Below are 20,071 nucleotides of genomic sequence, written 5' to 3'. Positions count from 1 at the left end.
ACATTATTAATATGTATATTGCAAAATGTCTCCAACTAACATGACTAGTATTAGTGTTTTACCTTTGTTTTGGGATCTAAAATTGATTTTTTTTTGGGTTAACATTCCCTTACCTGCTGCTATTGCATAAACTAAAAGTGCTCACCCGGACAAAACAATCATATTATTTACACCTACCTATTAATTCTGGGTGAGCCCAGTGCAAGTTCAGCGTCTGCAGGAAGGGAAGTGCAAGTCGGAACTGACTTAAAGATCTCCCCCTCCTGAAGGACTCTATTAGAACATAAAACTGCAGAGCATGAGTAGCCTCAGTTTGCTCCATGACTCCACAACCCAGGTTCATTTATGGTGCAGACAGTGCCATGCTGGGGTTGGCTCTTCCACCTCTACTACCCACCTTACTGGATCATACAATTATTCCTGATTTTTAAAGGTTATGTTGTATATTCCTCAATATGGAAACCTTACGTAAGATTTTATGAATAAAGACATGGTTACCTATCCTTGTAGTTTATTACTGTATCAACTATAGCATTCATCTGTTTGGTCAGCTTGGGTGGGTTTGGAGATAATTTTTCGGCAGGAGGTCTCCCCCTTCTCTTCTTGATCTTTTCCCCATCTTCTTTAACAGAATCTTTGTCAACATTTCTTCTTCGCTTGCGCTTCTTCAACCGTACTTCTTCTTCCATTTCCTCCAAATTGCCGTCCTCGATAGCCTGAAGAAATAAAGCTTGTATTTGAAAGACATACAACTTTCCCATACATAAGATGTCTCCACGGACCTTATTCTTATCATCTTTACAAACTGTGTTACCAAGTATGGCATATTTCCAATGTAATCCTACACATTTTAATATACAAAGGTAGTACTCAAGCATTAACATATGGAATACTATGTATATATAAAAAAAACTAATTACATTGCAATTTTCACATTTACAACCTATGCTCGGGCACCCAATGATTTGTTGACTCCTACACAATTTCTTCAGTAAAGTATGCAAGGGTAAGTAATTATATATGGGACATTATACTGCAAAACATATTAATTAGATAATAATTTCTGGGAATGATGACTTTTGCAGGATACACCCACAAGGTAACATTAAAGCGTTGTCTGGATCTTGTATCAACTTTGGTGTTCCAAAAACATAAGGGCTGGAGACACACTTTCTTGAAACATTAAATCATACATACTAAAGGAAAGTTTCCGATATCAATATCCACGAATATATATATATATATATGAAAAATAATGGCAACATGCCTTCCAACTGGCGGATCACAACGTAGACACGAAATAACCTTTTCCCTTGTATTGCAAGAAGAAACGTGAATAGTTGGATCCTAATATGTTAATTGTGTTAATTGCGCAACCAGTAATCATAGGATATCTTTTACTCCACATGAGCAGCTCTACTACATCCCTATACAACATTCTTACCTAAACATATAGTATGTAAGTTGACAGTACATAGAACTAAATTAATCCAAAAAATAAATGTGAGCTGCATCAGTTAATCTATGAAAAATGAGAAAAATATATGTGTTGTTCTACACACAGGTTACGTGAGGTTATCTGCCAACTGCAACTTCTGCACACACACTACAAACTCGAACGCATATAATGCAAACACATTTGTCACAAGTCTAAATATTGTTGTCTGCATACAAATGTTTATCAGAGGATGACAGCCGCTGAAAAGAAGCCTAATCAAAAGGCAATTACCTTTACTTTTTCACAGCACCAAACATGGCCAATATTTATTTGCCATCAAGTGAGAAAAACGAATACACATGAACGCACCACGCTCGCTTCACATGCAATATTCTGATGCCTACGGAGAACTAATTGTGTAAATTATCAGTGAGACGAGAGAAAAAAAGAGAGACAAAGCTGGACAAATGGAGGAAAATCCTCGGACCTGGCAGATTAACAGAAGACCTGTTCCCATGGATTCTTGCAATGTCTAAACCCGGTGAAGAAACATGTACAGCAAATCCTCTGGGACATCTCGAGACTAGGCCTTAATAATCAAAAGTCAATTTCCATCGTGCGTCTAGATTTCAGACACCATCGCCATAGACGGTTAAAATGTGACCAATTAGAATAAAAAAAATTAAAAAGACCATACCATTAATATACATGTGGCTAAAACCCTACCTCCCATGTCACTGCATCTACCGGATAATTACAAACAAAGGAAAATAATAGGAGAGAAGGAGAGCATACCCTGCATGTCTGGTAGCCTGAAATTCTAGTACAAAATGCAGCATACTAGGCGGTGAATAGTTAATCGATTTGCTCTCCTTAAGCACTCAGATGAACAGCAAATGAACACCGGCTTTTCGTGTGTCACACACCTACACACGCCTGAAGATACAACTTCTGCGAGAATCTTCGAGACAATAAAAAAAAAAAAAAAAAAAAAAGGAGGATATTTACCTTACCACTATCGGCAGGCCGGCTATCGGAAATCACAGTTAGTGGGGACAAAATTAACAAGCCAGCAAAGCAGCGAGCTGCTAGCCTCTTCATCAGCTGATCAGGAAGAAGAAAAAAAAAAAAAAGGAGCCGGGGAAAGGCTATGTTTTCATATACAAGTAATTTTATTTTTACTGAAAATGTAATACCCAGAGCATTGTGATACTCAAATCTGCTGCTTCATTCTACCTTCCACAAGGCCTAAAGCTTTCTCCCTACAGCCCTGCTTTAATATTGACAACTACTTATCATATGTATCCTTGTTATTCCAGGCACAAGAATAAGATTAGCATCACGGGCATTCCTTCTTTGGACCAGTCGTTTAATGACAAAGAGACGCAAGGCTAACATCGGCTCGACAAGAAAACCTGGGGCAATTGAAATATTTGTGCGGGCGGCGGGGTATCATAGTTACCTTGGGCATAGTTTTTCAGCACTGTTAAAGTGATGTTTGTTTCCATAAAGCTGTGCACTTTTGAACAGGTGCACGATCTCTCGAGCAGGGGAAGAGGTGACTTGAAAAGCTACCCTTATTTTAAAAAGTCAACGCGATCCGACTTTAGATTTTTAATACGATTCGTCCTTGCTCTCATTACGTCATTATCATGCAGATATTCATAATATATGCATGCCTACACACACACTGTGTGCATATAATAAAATACACAAACACACACACACAGCTATAGACAGACTAAAAAAGGAAAAAAAATCTTGGATGACAATCGTTCAAAATATAATTAGGCATTTTTTGTTTTGGATTAATATTCTACCGTCCCCACCAAAAACAAACAAACCCCTCAGTCTTGCAAAAGCACAGTTTTTGGATTTTTTTTTCTTAATTTGCCGCTATTTATACATGCAAATCCGTGTGGAAATAACTAACCAACAGCATGTGCATGAAAGACGGTGTGCTAATCCTGTTTCTATTCACAATATTAAGGCTGACAGCAAATATTTAGCAATCAGGGACATTAAAATGACAACAGAAATGATCCCTTTGATTGAACATAGCTGGAAAAAAAAAAGGCTGGATTTTGGGTGTAATATTGAAAAATGCATGCTTTCTTTGTAAGCCATGGAGACGGTAAAATGGAAACGGCTGCAGCCTCGCTGCACGATATGATGCTTTTAACGATAATGTGTGTATACGATACAGACAACTGGACTCCAAAGAACAACTTACTATACAAGGCTAGACTTTCAGTGATTAAGGGTGCCATGAAACAAAACAGAAAGAGAACAGAGAATGCCCATCCAAATCTTCAGCACGGTAATTATAAATCACAAAGACAAATCCCACATTTCTGATTGGTGACGTGCTGCAGCGAGACCTTATTCAACACGGTGACGCCTCTCCTGCTGATCGGCTTCCCAATTTAGCGAGGTGAATGGAAAGGGAGGCACAAGGACTGAACGGGAAAAAGGCTTAACCCCTTGCAGACCGACGCAGACAACACGATTTGATCCAGTCTCAGTCTACATGTATATTACAGAACGAGGATCCAGGACAAAGCTCCCAAGCTGTGCTATAATTACAGAAACAATAAGGACCCTATAACATTTGTATTTATATGGTATCCGCCAAGACACACACAATTCAACCATTAATATGGTAATAAGGACATAATCTGAACCAGATGTGAAAGGTTTTATGGGTTTTAAATTACTTCAGGAGACATTCTTCAGTATCTTAGTCACTTATGCATCAATATGAGTGCACCATACACAAAAACACAATATTTAACTAGAATCACTCTACTGTTGTCCCAAAATGTAGTACATTAGATGGACCAAGCATAGTTGCTTTTTCGCTAGATGTTCATCAGCAGCCATCAGACCTTACTGTGTGTGGGACACCAGTGAATAAGGGAAACCTAAGCGTGTGCCATGCCTAGTAGACAAAACTAAGAGATGTGGTATGTTTTGTTTCAGAAAATCAGCCCTGAGACTAAGAACCAATTGCACAAAGAAAGCAAGGTCAATCCATGAATCGATATAAATCATCCAAAAACACAGAAACAATTTTGCCATTTCCTTACACATATACAGGTCATCATAGTCTATATTTTCAATTAAGTACTCTCAATTATGATGTAGACAGCGTACTGACATAACTATGCTCTCTGTATGATTCACAAACAAGTTTACTGAGTGAATACTCATGTCAATAATATAAACTCCAACTCAAAACATTTCCCCAAAGCTAGACATTTACATATAGTAACAGTAAAAGCCTTAACCTAGTGTTGGGTTTCTCATACTCAGCAAATCCTGGTACATATAGAGGTCATCATTAGACGTCAAAATGCTGGAACAATAGCCGTTTACTCTATAGAATGTGCGAAGAAAAAACTTTTTTCTTTTAAATTTTAACAGTTATTGAGCTACTATTTTCCAATGCATATTTAAGAAAAATAGCCCTCTCGCAGTAAAGAGAAGCTTTGCATCTGTCTGCATTAGAGATAGATGGGGCAGAGATAGACCCCAGTCTCATGTGCTAGCAGAGCTGGACTTCTCTACTCCATACAGTCAGTCTGTGCATGCATCTTTACGATAAGCATGAGCCCCTTACAAAACAGAGGGGGTGTTTTAAGTAGTTTGGCACCGACTCAATGTCCTCCACCTTTAACAGGCTGGCAGACCCAGATGTTGAGCTTGCCCAGTGTATAGAAATCGGTAGATACACATCATGCCTGTAACCTTCCTATATTGAGTTAGAAACATTGTAAAACTTGAACTTTTTGCGAAAATCATTTTTAAATGTTTCAGTACATGAGTCAGAAAAACGTAGACACTTCTTCTGAAAGAATTAACAAATAATACAATTAATAATCTGGTTATGACCTAATATGAAGTGCTTTATGACTCTAAAACATATTTGGAGAAATGTTTGAAATTTTCACAATGGTTGTCGGGGCAGACAGGCATATTGGATGATGATATACTGAGGATTTATGGGTTACTGCTTACAAGTGATTGTGATTGTCTCTGTCAGGTTGGTTTCAACTTGAGCTTTAGACTGACATTGATAGGTACCCAGAGAAACTTTGGCATATGCTACATATAGTAGCTTTACCAATACTTCCATCTTGTGGGACAAATTCTGCAGTTTTAGCTTTGGTGTAGACAGAACTTGTATAGCTAGTACTTCCCAATATGAGACAAGCCATATCGGGAAAAGCAGACATTAAAGAGAACGCATGCACTCAGTAACAGTGTATACTAAACTGCAACATATACTTTGGTGTATTAGCCAACAGCACAGGACAGAGTTAGAACTCAAAATATCCCTTTAAAATCTATCGCTGAGCTCTTTATAAATTCTGAAGCCAATTTTTTTCCTCTAGATTTGTCTGGGCTGCAGTCCCGTTCCCTGAAAATTGTCAACAAGAAACAAGTGTGTGGGTAACATTTTATAATATTTATATAAAATCTGACACTATGACTGGTCTCCAAAAAACAAAACAAAAAAAAAACATCAACAGGACACATATTTCGAAGCTTCTGGAAACCAATTAACATTATAAATCACCAGACCTTACTTATATTCCTCTGTTTATTTGTGCCCAGTTGTTCTCTGGTCTTTGTTATTATACAACAATGGTGCAAAATCAACCGATCTAACTGCCTCTTCTGCAAGCTTTCAAGACCAAAAAAAGCTTACCCTAAGCCACTGTTTGTCCGTGAGGGCATCGCTATAATCCACATCTCGACGCTGGCGAGAGCCTCTTCCAAACATCTTTTCCTCTTCTTCTTCACAAGTGAGCCTCTCAACTTCAGCATCATCTTTAATGATCCATGAGGGTAGATCATCCTCTTCCATCAGACGTGGTTTGCGGTTTGGATTGCGGGCATCTTCCCTACGCCGATCCAGGTCCATACGCTATGGATTAAAGGTAAAATGGAGGTTATGCAAGGATTACTTAATGCAAAAGCTCTGTATGTAATGTTCTTGCCTAGATATGACACACAGTATGATGGATACACTACCCTCCATGTGCACATGTTCTAGGAAGACAATGATTACCTAGAATTACTACAAAATTATGATATGGCCAGTCATCTTAAAAGACACGAGAATGTACTAAATATTATATTACATGCACCAGAATGCAAAAGAAGCTATAATAAACGAAGAACCAGTACCTAGTATCTTATTGCATTTGATGGATATCGTTTTATTAAGCACTTGGTGCCAATCCAGGAAGCAATGCAACGCATTCAGAAGAGACCATAGAGAGTCATTTAATCACATATGTATAGACAACATTGGTCACTGAAGACGGCTTTGCCATTCACGTACATGCAAATAATACATTTCCTTATGCATACAGTTATCCAACTTGTTTTACTTGCAAACTGCTATTGTGAAAATCTAGAAAATGCTTATACTGTGAAACCATATATTTATTCTCCCTTCCCAAAACTTCTTTGCCCCTAGATTTATGTCATTATACCAGATACCCTTTTTTACTTTGTTAACAGTTCAGTCCCTTCTGCCCATCCATTCCTTAGCGCTTCTCACTCCATCTGCATATTATTCCACCCACTTTGTAAAAATCAATTTAATGATGCCTTGTCCCATTTAAGTATCTTTTCAGTGGGAGGAGGTTTTATATCTCATGGTCTACTTGCAAACAGGGGTGATGTTATCATATAAGCAGATTAAACAGCTGCTTGGGGCTTCCTTAGAGAAGAGGTTCTGATGCAACACCTATGTGACCTATGCTTATTTAAAATACAAAGTAGTGCTGAGATCTATGGCTAGCCTCACTTAAAGCTCAAAATGGCAGTAAATAGTAGGAAGAGCAAAAACATACCTAGTTAACATAACCTGTAATGTAAGTATATACCCTGGCTCCTCTATCACCCAACCCCAAAATAGGACCAATATATTAGTACTCTCCAGGTCTTGTTGCCCTTTTGTCACAGTCAGTTTATACTGCTGTTGCCTGGGTCATATATATATATATATATATATATATATATATATATATATATATATATATATATATATATATATATATGGTATGACAACAATTTGCCTTCAAAATAGCTTCAATTCTTCTATGTACACTTGTACAAAGTTTTTTTTAAGGAACTTGACAGGTAGGTTGTTTCAAACATCTTGGAGAACTAAACACAGTTCTTCTGTGGATTTAGGCACCTCAGCGGCTTCTCTCTTTTCAGGTAATCCCAGACAGACTCGATGATGTTTAGATCAGGGCCCTGTAGGGGCATAAAATCACTTCCAGGCCTTAATTTGCAGAAACATAGCCTCAATCTTGCACCATGCTTCACTGTTGCCTAATTCTTGTACCGCTTCCCAGCCCTTCAGCAAACAAACCGCTTGCTGCTACAGCCAAATATTTCAAATTTAGATTTTTTTCATCTGCTGTTTCCTTGGCCGACTACTGCGTCTACGGTCCTCATCATTGCCCATTTTTTGTGCTTCTTTAAAAGACCTTAGACAGAACATCTGGAATCCCCTGTCTGCCTTGAAATTTCTGACTGGGAAAGACCTTGCTGATACAGTGTAACTTCTTGTGTCTTGTGTTGCCAAGTCTTGCCATGGTGTATGACTTTTGACATTAAAATGGCTGCTCCTCCTTCAGTCTTATTCTTCCATCATATGTTTGGTTTAATCGTTTAATCATACACCAAACTATATGCCTAAAAAATCCCCGATTTTGTGCAAGTATACATAGAATAATTTATGCGGTTTTGAGGGCAAAGGGTGGTCACACCAAATATTTATTTGATTTAGATTTTTCTTCTGTTTACTCATTTTGTTAAATGATAAATATAAACCAATATCATGTCCATTTATGAAAGCATTCTTAGTTTATGGCATTAAAACTTTGGCAGAATACTACATATATTGATATATTCACACATACACGCTACATGGACAAAAATATTGGGACACTTGACCAACATGGACTTTTATGAAATCACATTCTAAATACATAGACATTAATATGTAGTTGGTCCTCCCTTTGCAGCTATAACAGCTTCCACTCTTCTAGGAAGGCTTTCCATAAGATTTTGTAGGATTTCTGTAGGAATTTTTGACCATTCATCCAGTAGAGCATTTGTGGGGTCAGGCACTGATGTTGGACAAGAAGGACTGGCTCATAATTTCCGTTACAATTCATACCAAAGGTGTTCGATGGGGTTGAGGTCAGGGTTTTGTTAAGAGGTGTGTCCCAATACTTTTGTCCATATAGTGTATATATATATATATATATAACAAAGACTGAGATTATATGGTGCTGTGTTTAGCCATTTATTAACCCCTTAAGGACAAAGTTTTCAAATCCGTTGAAAACAATGCATTTTGAGCCCGTACATGTACGGGCTTTGTCATTAAGGGGTTAAAAGTGATTGAAGTGATCATTTGTAAAACTTTTATTCTGATAAGATATGACCAGCCCTACCTAGCGGCAATAAATCTGCTATCAAAGGGTACAAACATTCTCTTCATGCAGTATACGCACATTTTGTTGAAACCTTCCTGTGCTGCAGGTTTGTTTTTGAACAAAGTATTGTATTTATGTTGTCTTGTGTTTACTGAAAATTCAATAAAAAAAAGTATCTAAAAGGTAACATGACTTACCATAAAAAGTTCAAATTCTTCCTCATTTCGTGCAATCATTTGATTCAGAGTTTCATCATCAGGAACTTCATCTTCTTCCTGAATTTGCATAGCAGAAGGAAACAAAAGACAGATATAACATGAACATTAAAGTGCCCGAGCTGAATTATGAATTATTCTGTGCAGGAGCACCTACTGGGAATAAAGAGAATTTGTTAACAAATCATGGACAGATTGGATACTGTGGTACAGAAAATGTAATCCATACAATGTGCTAGCAATATGTATAGCCTAAAATTTGTATGGGCCTACACAGATTTATGTATCGTCCAGTCATTCTTGAAGGCCAGTTAAGAAATGCCTGATAAATGAACATCAAGAGCACAGATATGGTAACACGGAGGCCAGACACTTGATTAAAATTCTAAGGGAATAGAGTTCAGATGTTGGTTGCGTGTCTAAACAGCAGCCTTTCCCCAAGGAAAGGTGGTGAGATTCACAGACCAGAGCAAGCAATGTCCAAGTTGTAAATGGAAAGTGTGATGTTTCTTACATAAAAACCCATTACACACTGTGCCTACTACCAAAAACAAACAAAAACAAGAAAACAATCTGGCAAGATCACAATGCAAAGAACATCTTAAGACACAATAGCTCACATCAGATTTCTATATTTTAACGCAGACAATCCATTGAATACATAACTAGAGAAAAGTAAACAATCCAGGCTCCGAGAGAGGTTCCCGATTTAAAATAAATATTTGGTCAAAGAATTTAACTACAGCTTGATTAAAATTTTGATAAATTGTCCGCACAATACAGGGTAATTATACTGGTACTAAAGATAAGCTTAGTGTGCACCCAACATTGGCATCTATGTTAACATGCAGCTCTCTTGTATCAGCACAACATGTAAATAGGTAATTTCCATTTAATGGACAACTTGACAGCTCTGACCCGCCTGAAGTCATATTCATGCTCCTGCTACATGTTCTGCCTGTTTATGTCTCGAACAACATAGAAGCCATATAAAAATGTATGATAGTCCAATATGTTTATAGCACATTAGTTCTAAGATACCACAGTGGGCAGTAATAACTAAGCAGTGCTTATTTTATCATGCATCACCCAGCCTAGTAAATTCAGAACTACTAAATTATAAACTACATATTGCGTGTGCCAGGGCTGGAGTAGGGATGCCTAAGTGGCCCTGGCATTTTAAGGCCAGTGGGGACCAAATGGTGTACGTGACGCTGCTGGCTGGATATGTGCAGCCGCACCTTCCATTTTTATACTTATGTCATGCGTTTCATGCAGGCGGCCACACACTTTAAGTATAGGGTGCTATCTTGTGCATGCTGAGATTGGCAGCAGCCTGTTGCAGGATCAGCACTATTGAAGCAATTGTTGTCTTTAAGTTCTCATCCTCTTCGCCAACAAGGGCTGCCTGAACCAATCAACAATCCGCAACTTAACAAAACAAAAAGTTGTATGGTCTTACATAGAAATTGGCACCCTCTTGTCCCACACACTTTTGGCAAAAAATCCTTCATTATGTCCATTTTTGAAAGTGGTAAAACAAGCAGCCAAGGTTTTCCAGGTGGCTCCCTCCTTATTTGTGTCAAGTAGCACTACTGGGCATTGATGCGTGGGCTGTTGCACACCCATACGCAGCATGTTCATCTTTTCCCAATGGATCCTGTTCTAGAAAAGGTGACCTTGAATTATCACTGTACCACTGATGTGATAACCTACTCTAAAATACCGGTACTACTGTATAGGGCGTCCAAGCGGCTCTACAGATCACAATGAAGAAAATTGGTATTCTGTTTAGTACTGATTCCCATTAACAAAACTGGGGGGACTAATCAGGGACTAGGATAACAACATTGTGTTTAAGTTTTGTTTCAAACCGCTGTAATACTCAAAACCGATGTGATACTCAAACAGTGGTTTTTCTATTAATGTGTAGACCAATCTTACTAAGAGGAAAAATTTAAATGTCAGTCTCATTACACCAGCATATTTATTTACTAAATCATTTTCTGCATGGTGTTGAGTACGTGGCCAAGCCATGGGGCCAGCTTGCCAAGGGGTATACAAGCTAAACCAGACTTGCCTGCTAAAATACTTTAGCATATAGGAAGATCTATTTAAGACCCTTCTGTTATCTTGATTGTCACATTTACAATCACATATAAAATATTCAACAGGATAACGACCCCTTGTCCAGTTTTTAGCAAAGCAAAGAAAAAAAAACACTAAGACGAAAAGGAAACTACCACAAAGATGAGTGTGCATACAAAATAATAATTACACTTAAGCAGAAAAAAGAAGCTGGTGGTACTGTTGTTAATTATTTTGGCCCATTTTGCAAAGTGACTTGCAATGCCAATGACCACAATGCAATATGCAAATAAAAAGAACACATAATATGCATGAATGACAAGCACTGCGTGCAAAATAGACCAAACACTGTAACAGACTATTAAAACCACCAACCTGGCTGGCACCTTCTTGAGAATTATCTCCTGAAACATCATCTTTCTTTTGGCTCTAGGTCAATCAGTACAACACTAAATTAGACATAGGTATAGCTTGGATCATGAAAACAAGTTCACATTACTTTCACTCTTTGGTGTTCATCGTACGTTGACACATAGAAACCTAAGTATATGGCCTGTTTTTGCATAGCCTCGACTAAGGCCTCTCGGGCATAGGATTTGACTGTTTTAATTCTGTTTCATTTTCAGTGTTTTCCACTGGCAGATATTTTTAGAAAGGTAGGGCATGCTCAAAGGTAATTTGAAAATATAACATCTATCCACCATACCAGGAGGTTAAAGGTGAGCTAATTATTTTAACAAACTATGCATTGCAAGGGGCACGTTCATCTGATCTTCTCTGCAAGAAGTTCTAAGCATGGTAACTCTCCATTATAAAGGGCCAGTTCAGCCCTTCCTTCCTGTACGCATGCAATATCTTTGTGTGGCATAGTATTGTACGTAATAATAGAGGGTCAACTAACCAGCGGGTTGAGATCTGTTACAAAATGTCCACGATTCTAATGTGGAACCCTAAAAGAAAGCGTGTATATTCCAGATGATCAACGGTGGGGAGCTTCCTGACTGCTGGGTCTAACGCCTCATGCTTCTTCAAATGATATTGAAATCAGGCTACTATATGTATAGTTATTTAAAGGTTAGCGTTGTACCGTGTTAGCCGTAGAAAGAGAGAGAGAACACATTCGGTAAAGATACCTTTATTGGCTAACTGATGTATAATGGATTGCAAGCATTCTAGACTATTTAGGTCTCTTCTTCAGGCATATTATATGTGCCTTGCGAAGAGACCTAGATAGTCTTGAAAACTTGCAATCCATTATACTTCAGTTAGCCAATAAAGGTATCATCTTCACCGAACTTGCTGTCATATTTAAAAGCTGTCATTCATCTAGAGTCTGTGGCACAGCAGCTTTGAAGCTCGATTGGTATGAGAGTTCTGAAACACCACACAGCTTTAATATATAGTAAATAAAATGCCTCAGAGAACGGACAAGGATCCTTTGAAGATTTCCACATTTCCTAGACTTCTTGATGGGGAAATTGTAAAATTTGCAGCCTAATAATAGTGTCCCATGCATTTGTACATGGCGCCATCTTCAGGAACCTCCAGGCATTCACACAAATGTGTGTTTGAATTGTAACATTCCATTCCTAGTAAATTGACTGCTATACTCATTATTATTATTATTTATTGTTTTATATAGCGCAATCAAATTCCGTAGCGCTGTACAATGGGTAGACAAGCTTTTATTTTTTAGGTTGTACCAGAATCGTTTTATTTTTTTTTTTTTTAAATATACATACCCACTACATAAGTCCACAAGAAAACAAATGCTAGAATTGTGCAGTGAGTGAAGTACACTAGAATTCTATAATCCTAGTGTACAAATATGAAGGCCTGAAAAATGTATATAAACATTTTTGTTTTAAATCATTAAATATTTAAGTTATTCATATTTCAGCAATACAGATAAACAGCATCAAACACATTATGCTTATATTCTGCACATATTCTCTACATCATTCCATCAGTCATTTTGGGTTCACACCAAGGTTTAACTTGAACATGATGGCACATGTCTAAGATGACGCATCTGTACTTTAATCCAAAACCACCCAAGAATTGATGGATTTTTTTTATGCCTTTAAAATATTGTTACTTTTTTTCTTCTTCTTCCTCGAAAGTGTCAACCTATTCTGCAGTACGCCCAGGGGTACAACACATTAATCACTACGGATAGGAGAATGTTCCATTTCTCTACCAACTTCTCTGTAAAGTAAAATTTCCTTAAATTACATCTAAACCCCTGACCCTTTAGTTTTAGATTATGACCTCGTGTTCTGCAGCAACACTGAAATGTGTACGCAGGCAATCAGCTGTCGCTACAGAAAATGTACCGCCGTAGATACACCTTGTTTTCTGAAAATTCCAATGGCAGATGAAAAATTACTTTGGCATCTACCCACAAAGCCAAAGTTATTTCTAAAGTTTACTAGCACTTTAAATAGACTATAAATGTGCTGCCCATACTTGACATAAAGGGGTTTGTCATGATTTATATTCCATATGCAACATAAGTATGAAACACATGTTGTTATTTATACATATCATGAAGTCTCAAGTGAGATACTAGGCTTTGTGTTAGACCATGTTGCACTTGTGTTACCTTTATAAATCACTCAAACTGTATAGAAACAAAGAATTTAATGGCAGATGGGAACCATTCACCACATTTAGTCTGCCCGCTTTTCCCTACACTGAAGAATCAAGTCTTAACCAGTCCTCTGCCATGTCTTATTTCTAGGATAGCCATGCATGTTTACTGTGTTAACCGACACTGCTTTTGCTGGAAGGCTTTTCCACGTATCGACCACCCTCTCGGTAAAAGTAAAACATTATGACCTTGTATTCTAATATTTAACCTCCTTTGAATTACCTTTCCCTCCTGTACTTTTGATCCCTAAATGTATTCAAATGTTTCTAGGAGATATGTTTATATCTCATCTATGTCTTCTATCCTCCAAGTTGTGCATATTGAGATCACATTTCTTTTTTCTGAAATTTGTAGGTCTCCTTCGAATTTACTCCAGAATGTCTATATCCTTCTGGAGAGGGATCGGCAGATCTAAACCTTTGAAATTAAAAGGAACTATAATTTATTACCATTTATCGATGTATATAAAGATGTCGGAATACATTTCCAAATAATAATTTGGGTAACACAGGAAAAGATTAATGCCTTTTAACTCCATGTTAAATATATGTTCAGTTCAAAGGTGCTGCTTCACTTAGACGAAAAACATAAATGTTTTTGGTATATGAAGCAAATAAACCTTAGCATTTCTGTCATTTTTTTTCTTCCCTGCGAAGGTTAAATCACAAAGTAAAAAAAAAAACATAAAAAAATTAAAAAGTAAAAAAGGTAAAAATGAAATAAATAAAAAATAGTAAAAAGTAAAAAAAAAAGTCCCGTAACAATAACAATAGTGTTGTGTATAAACGAGTATTTTAGCTGTCTGAGACATTAAAAAAACAAAAAAAAGGTTAAACAGTGCTGTATTCTGGGCATGTGGTCATAATACTGAATAAAATCCTCAGCAAATTACTAAAAATGTGTTTTTTCAATCTATTATTTCTATCAAATACATTACATATGACTATGGTTTCAAAGGAAAGCCCTAGTTACTCTTCTTTTCCTCTATGTTACTCTGTCACAAACCTAAGATGTAAAATGACCAGCACTACAAAACAGTTGGTGAAAAAAGGCTGCTTTAAACCGTTATGCCTCTTATTAAACTGTGAAACCTTTTTACAAATTATGAAAACTGTATCTTATAAAAACATTTTGCCACCATATCCGAACTATAAGATCACATTGACAGTAATGTATGCCGTACAAACTCAGATGACGCAGATACATATTGAACACGTGAGAATGAAAATCCATCCAAATAATTGAACTTATTTCCAAATAGGACAGGCAACTACAATTATAACATATTAGATTTGCACTTGCTATGCCGACTGGCACATTCGTCATCCTGAGCAACTTCTCTGCATGTACCTAACCTCTTAATTTTGCACATTGTGGTTTTCATGTTTTACAACTAGGAGGACTAGTAACATCTAATTTATATATACATACATATATATACATACATATATATACTAGGGCTGCAACTAACGATTATTTTCATAATCGATTAGTTGGCCGATTATTTTTTCGATTAATCGATTAATCGGATAAAAAAATGAATGTCAATTTTTCATTTATTTAAAATAATGTAATAAACAAATTATATTAAATACAAACAGCATAATAAAAAAACTTTGATAAAATGCATTTCTTGCCTTTATTTCGCAACCAGCCCCCCCCAATTTATGCACGTTTGAGCCCAGGCTTGCCACGCTGCCTCCCACATATGCCACTCCACGCTGCCTCCCACATATGCCACTCCACTCTGCCTCCCACATATGCCACTCCACGCTGCCTCCCACATATGTCACTCCGCCTCCCACATATGCCACGCTGCCTCCCACATATGCCACTCTGCCTCCCATATATGCCACTCTGCCTCCCACATATGCCACTCTGCCTCCCACATATGCCACTCCACTCTGCCTCCCACATATGCCACTCCACTCTGCCTCCCACATATGCCACTCCACTCTGCCTCCCACATATGCCACTCCACGCTGCCTCCCACATATGTCACTCCGCCTCCCACATATGCCACGCTGCCTCCCACATATGCCACTCTGCCTCCCACATATGCCACTCTGCCTCCCACATATGCCACTCTGCCTCCCACATATGCCACTCCACTCTGCCTCCCACATATGCCACTCCACTCTGCCTCCCACACATGCCACTCCACGCTGCCTCCCACACATGCCACTCCACGCTGCCTCCCACACATGCCACTCCACGCTGCCTCCCACACATGCCACTCCACGCTGCCTCCCACACATGCCACTCCACGCTGCCTCCCACACATGCCACTCCACGCTGCCTCTCACATATGCCACTCCACTCTACCCCCACATATGCCACTGTGCCTGATACACCTTATACCCCGATACACCACTCCATCCTCCCCAGTAATGCCACGCTGCCCTCCCCACATATGCCACTCCACTCTATCCCCAGATATGCCACTGTGGCCCCAGATCTGCCTTATACACCCTGATACACCACTCTGTCCTCCCCAGACATGCCACACTGCCCTCCCCACATATGCCTTATATACCCTATATGCCTTATACCCCCAGATATGTCACTCCGTCCTCCCCAGATATGCCTTATACCCCCCAGATATCTCATAGTCCCCTCATAGAGTCACAGACCATACTTTTATAAATAAGTACTGGGTTAATCTTCACTGCCCCCAGGATTTAGATTCCCCTTAGTTTGCCCCCCTTCATCTCTAACTGCACCTTAAGTTAACTTTAATAAATTAATAAAATTAACCCTAAACACCCCATTAACCATAACTGCCCCTAAATTAACCCTAAAGACCCCATCAACCACAGCATCCCCTAAATTAACCCTAAAGACCCCATGAACCACAACAGCCCCTAAATTAACCCTAAACATACCATTAACCAAAACTGCCTCAAATTAACCCCAAACACCCTATTAACCACAGCTGCTCCTAAATTAACCCTAAACACACCATTAACCATAGCTGCCCCTAAATTAACCCTAAACACCCTATTAACCATAGCTGTCCCTAAATTAACCCTAAACACCCCATTAACCATAACTGCCCCTAAATTAACCCTAAACACCTCATTAACCATAACTGCCCCTAAATTAACTCCCACCTCCCCTAACTTTCAGCAGCCCAAATATTAATTTTATACTTACAGTTAGATGAGTGTCACAGCCATGTGGTTCTGGCCTTCTGGGAGAAGGAAGGGGGCGGGGCCAGTTGTCACAGTGATTACAGGGAGGGACTGGTAAGTAGGAGCTGCTGCTGTGAGTCACTGAAACGGATTATATAATGAGGGGTATTTTTCAGAGCGTTTGCTCTGAAAAAACCCTCATTTAATAATCGATAATAATCGATTCAACTAATCGATAATGAAATTCGTTGGCAACGATTTTCATTATCGATTATTATCGATTTTATCGATTAGTTGTTGCAGCCCTAATATATACACAGTATGTATATAGTATGAATATACTGTACATGCACGTGTGTGTTCAGGGGAGGGCTGGCAGCCTAAGGCCTGGGGGGCAAGTCAAGTGAAGTGGCTCCGCCCCCTCGCACTCACCTTTCACCCCTCACACTGCTCCCATCACTATGCGGCCATCAGACTGCTGGAAAACTTATCTAAACGGCCGCTGGGTGCTGATGCCACCGGCCGGAGCTACTTTGATCCTTTTTTTTATTTATTTAATATGCCGGATTGGCTTGCCATATTAAAAATAAATAAATAAAGTATTAAAGTAGCGTCGGCCGGCAGCATCAGCACCCAGCGGCCGTTTAGATTCGATTTCCAACAATCTGATGGCCGCATAGTGATGGGAGCAGCGTGAGGGGTGAAAGGTGAGTGCGAGGGGGCGGAGCTTTCACCCCTCACGCTGCTCCCATCACTTGGCGGCCATCACATACGGCCGCTGGGTGCTGATGCCGCCGGCCGGCGCTGCTTTAATACTATTTTTTTTTTCATTTAATAGCTGATCTGGCTTGCCATATTAAATTAAAAAAAAAAAGTATTAAAGTAGCGCCGGCCGGCGGCATCAGCACCCAGCGGCCGTTTAGATTATATTTCGGGCGGCCTGGGGGGCAATTGCCCCCCTGCCCAGCCCGCCCCTGTGTGTGTTCCAAATTATTCAGGGTCACATTAATGGAAGCGTACTTATAGAACTTTGAAATTATTTTGGCATACCCCAGAATGTTGAAACATTACCCATGCTGTTGATTAACGTGCATCTATGTAGCAAATAAGCCTGCCGTGTGCATTGGGCAAAGAGACCTGCAGCTAATGCATCACTCAACAAAATGTTTAGGACAGTTTAAGGCCAGCAGCTGATAAACAATACGTGTGCAGCAGCACGCTACAACTCCAAAATAGCAGCACGCTACACTCTTATACATTTGCTGCATGTGTACAGTTAGCGGCCGCAAACTAAAAGAAGGGATCAGACAGCATGAGAACATGGCAGGTATTTGCCCGGTTTGGCCAAAGGCAAGTTCAGGCCTGGGTGTTACCAAAATACAATGTAAATAGGCTCACAAATTCACAGCAATAGAAAAAAAGATGAATACCTCATTTTGCTCCTCGTGTTCCAATATAGCTTGAAGGAACGCCCTCCGTTCATGGCTTGAGGACTTCTGATCAAACATGCCAGCTTGGATAACCTTCTGATCAACGTTCAGCTTGTATTTTGCAGCTGCTAGAATCTTTTCCTCTACGCTGTTGACGGTGCACAGACGTAGCACGCGCACCTCATTCTGCTGCCCGATTCTGTGGGCTCGATCTTGTGCCTGTAAGTCCTGCGCACATAAATGCAATTATGAGAAATGAATGGAAAAATTATGACATATGACTAATACATCCATTACAAACTACTAGTTGAGTACCAAAATAACTAGTTTGTTGCATGAGTGGTTAAGATATACTCAAGTAAATCATTTTGTCATGCAAATGCTAACGGTTAAAACTTTAAAAGTATAAAAGCATTGGACCGGTGGTTTTTTTTATCCATGCATATTATCTCTACCACATTACTCCACATTAAAGTAGTCCTGTTACCCATAGATGTGCAGGTAAACTTTCATCTCACCGGTAAAATATACGGTATATCAATTTATTGATTTGTTAATTTGTTTAGGGCAATGCATACAATTGCTACTTTTTATTTTTTACTATTTGTTTTATTATAGATGTGCTTGAAAAAAGACAACTCTTGGAAGGTAGTTTATTTATCTAAGATTAATTAAAGATGTTCCTCAAAATCAATTGTGTGTGTCATATATATATATATATATATATATATATATATAGACACACCCACATACACTATATGGAGACCTCACCTTTACACCAACAGGGGCCTTTATGACATTGCATTCTAAATACATAGACATAAATAATTCGTTGGTCCCCCCTTTGCCACTATAACAGCTTCTACTCTTCTTGGAAGGCTTTCCACAAGATTTTGGAGAGTTTGTGTGGGAATTTTTGCTCATTCAACCAGTAGAACATTTGTGAGGTTAGGCAGTGATGTTGAGCGAGAAGGCCTGGCTTGCAATCAATGCTCCAGTTCATCCCAAAGGTGTTCGATGGGGTTGAGGTCAGGGCTCTGTGCAGGCCAGTCAAGTTCTTCCACACCAAACTCATGCACTCGAACACTTGTCATTGTACTTAGTGATGTTAAACTTGCATGCAGCTGCTCGGCCATGAATGCTTATTCCATGAAGCACACACCGCACAGTTTTTGAGATATTAATGCCAGTGGAAGTTTGGAACTCTTCAGCTATGAAATCACCAGAGCGTGGTGACTTTTTACGCACCATGCGCCAATCACTCTGTGACTTTACGTGGTCTTCGGCTTTGTGGCCTCTGTACCTAAAAATGCTTCCACTTTCCAATAATACCACTTACAGCTGACAGTGTAATATCTAGCCGGGACGAAATTTCACAAACTGACTTAATACAAAGGTGGCATCCTATCCCAGTACCATGTTTTAATTCACTGAGCTCTTCAGAACAACCCTTTTTGTTAAATAAATGTTTGTAACGGGCTAGGTGCTTGATTTTATACACCTGGGGAATGAGTCTCATTGAATCACCTGAATTCAATAATTAAGAGGGGTGTCCCAATATGTTTGTCCATATAGAGCAGGGGCGTCCAACATGCCCGCGGGCCGCGTGAGATCGGCAGCCAGGATCACAAGAGCCCTGCT

General features: G+C 39.0%; 1 protein-coding gene across 9 annotated transcripts in view; it reads right to left on the bottom strand.

Moving 5' to 3' along the window:
- Window positions 1–20,071, bottom strand: part of LOC149300633 (SWI/SNF-related matrix-associated actin-dependent regulator of chromatin subfamily A member 2-like) — a 61,055-nt gene that overhangs the window by 7,689 nt on the left and 33,295 nt on the right. For 8 of the 9 annotated variants that reach the window (XM_089485208.1, XM_089485213.1, XM_089485214.1 and 5 more), the window contains 4 exons: window positions 18,431–18,658; window positions 9,108–9,185; window positions 6,153–6,371; window positions 499–716 (listed from right to left, as the gene is read on the bottom strand). In XM_089485208.1, the coding sequence (XP_089341334.1) occupies window positions 499–716; window positions 6,153–6,371; window positions 9,108–9,185; window positions 18,431–18,658 (743 nt within the window). Of the gene's footprint in view, window positions 1–498; window positions 717–2,446; window positions 2,540–6,152; window positions 6,372–9,107; window positions 9,186–18,430; window positions 18,659–20,071 lie in introns of those variants that run through there. The other variant, XM_089485215.1, reaches the window with a different exon arrangement.

This window comes from Sceloporus occidentalis, unplaced genomic scaffold (genome assembly GCF_023333645.1).
Source record: "Sceloporus occidentalis isolate IW3139 unplaced genomic scaffold, rSceOcc1.0.p SCAF_24, whole genome shotgun sequence".
NCBI lineage: Eukaryota > Metazoa > Chordata > Lepidosauria > Squamata > Phrynosomatidae > Sceloporus > Sceloporus occidentalis.
This window is presented reverse-complemented; position numbering and strand designations above follow the sequence as displayed.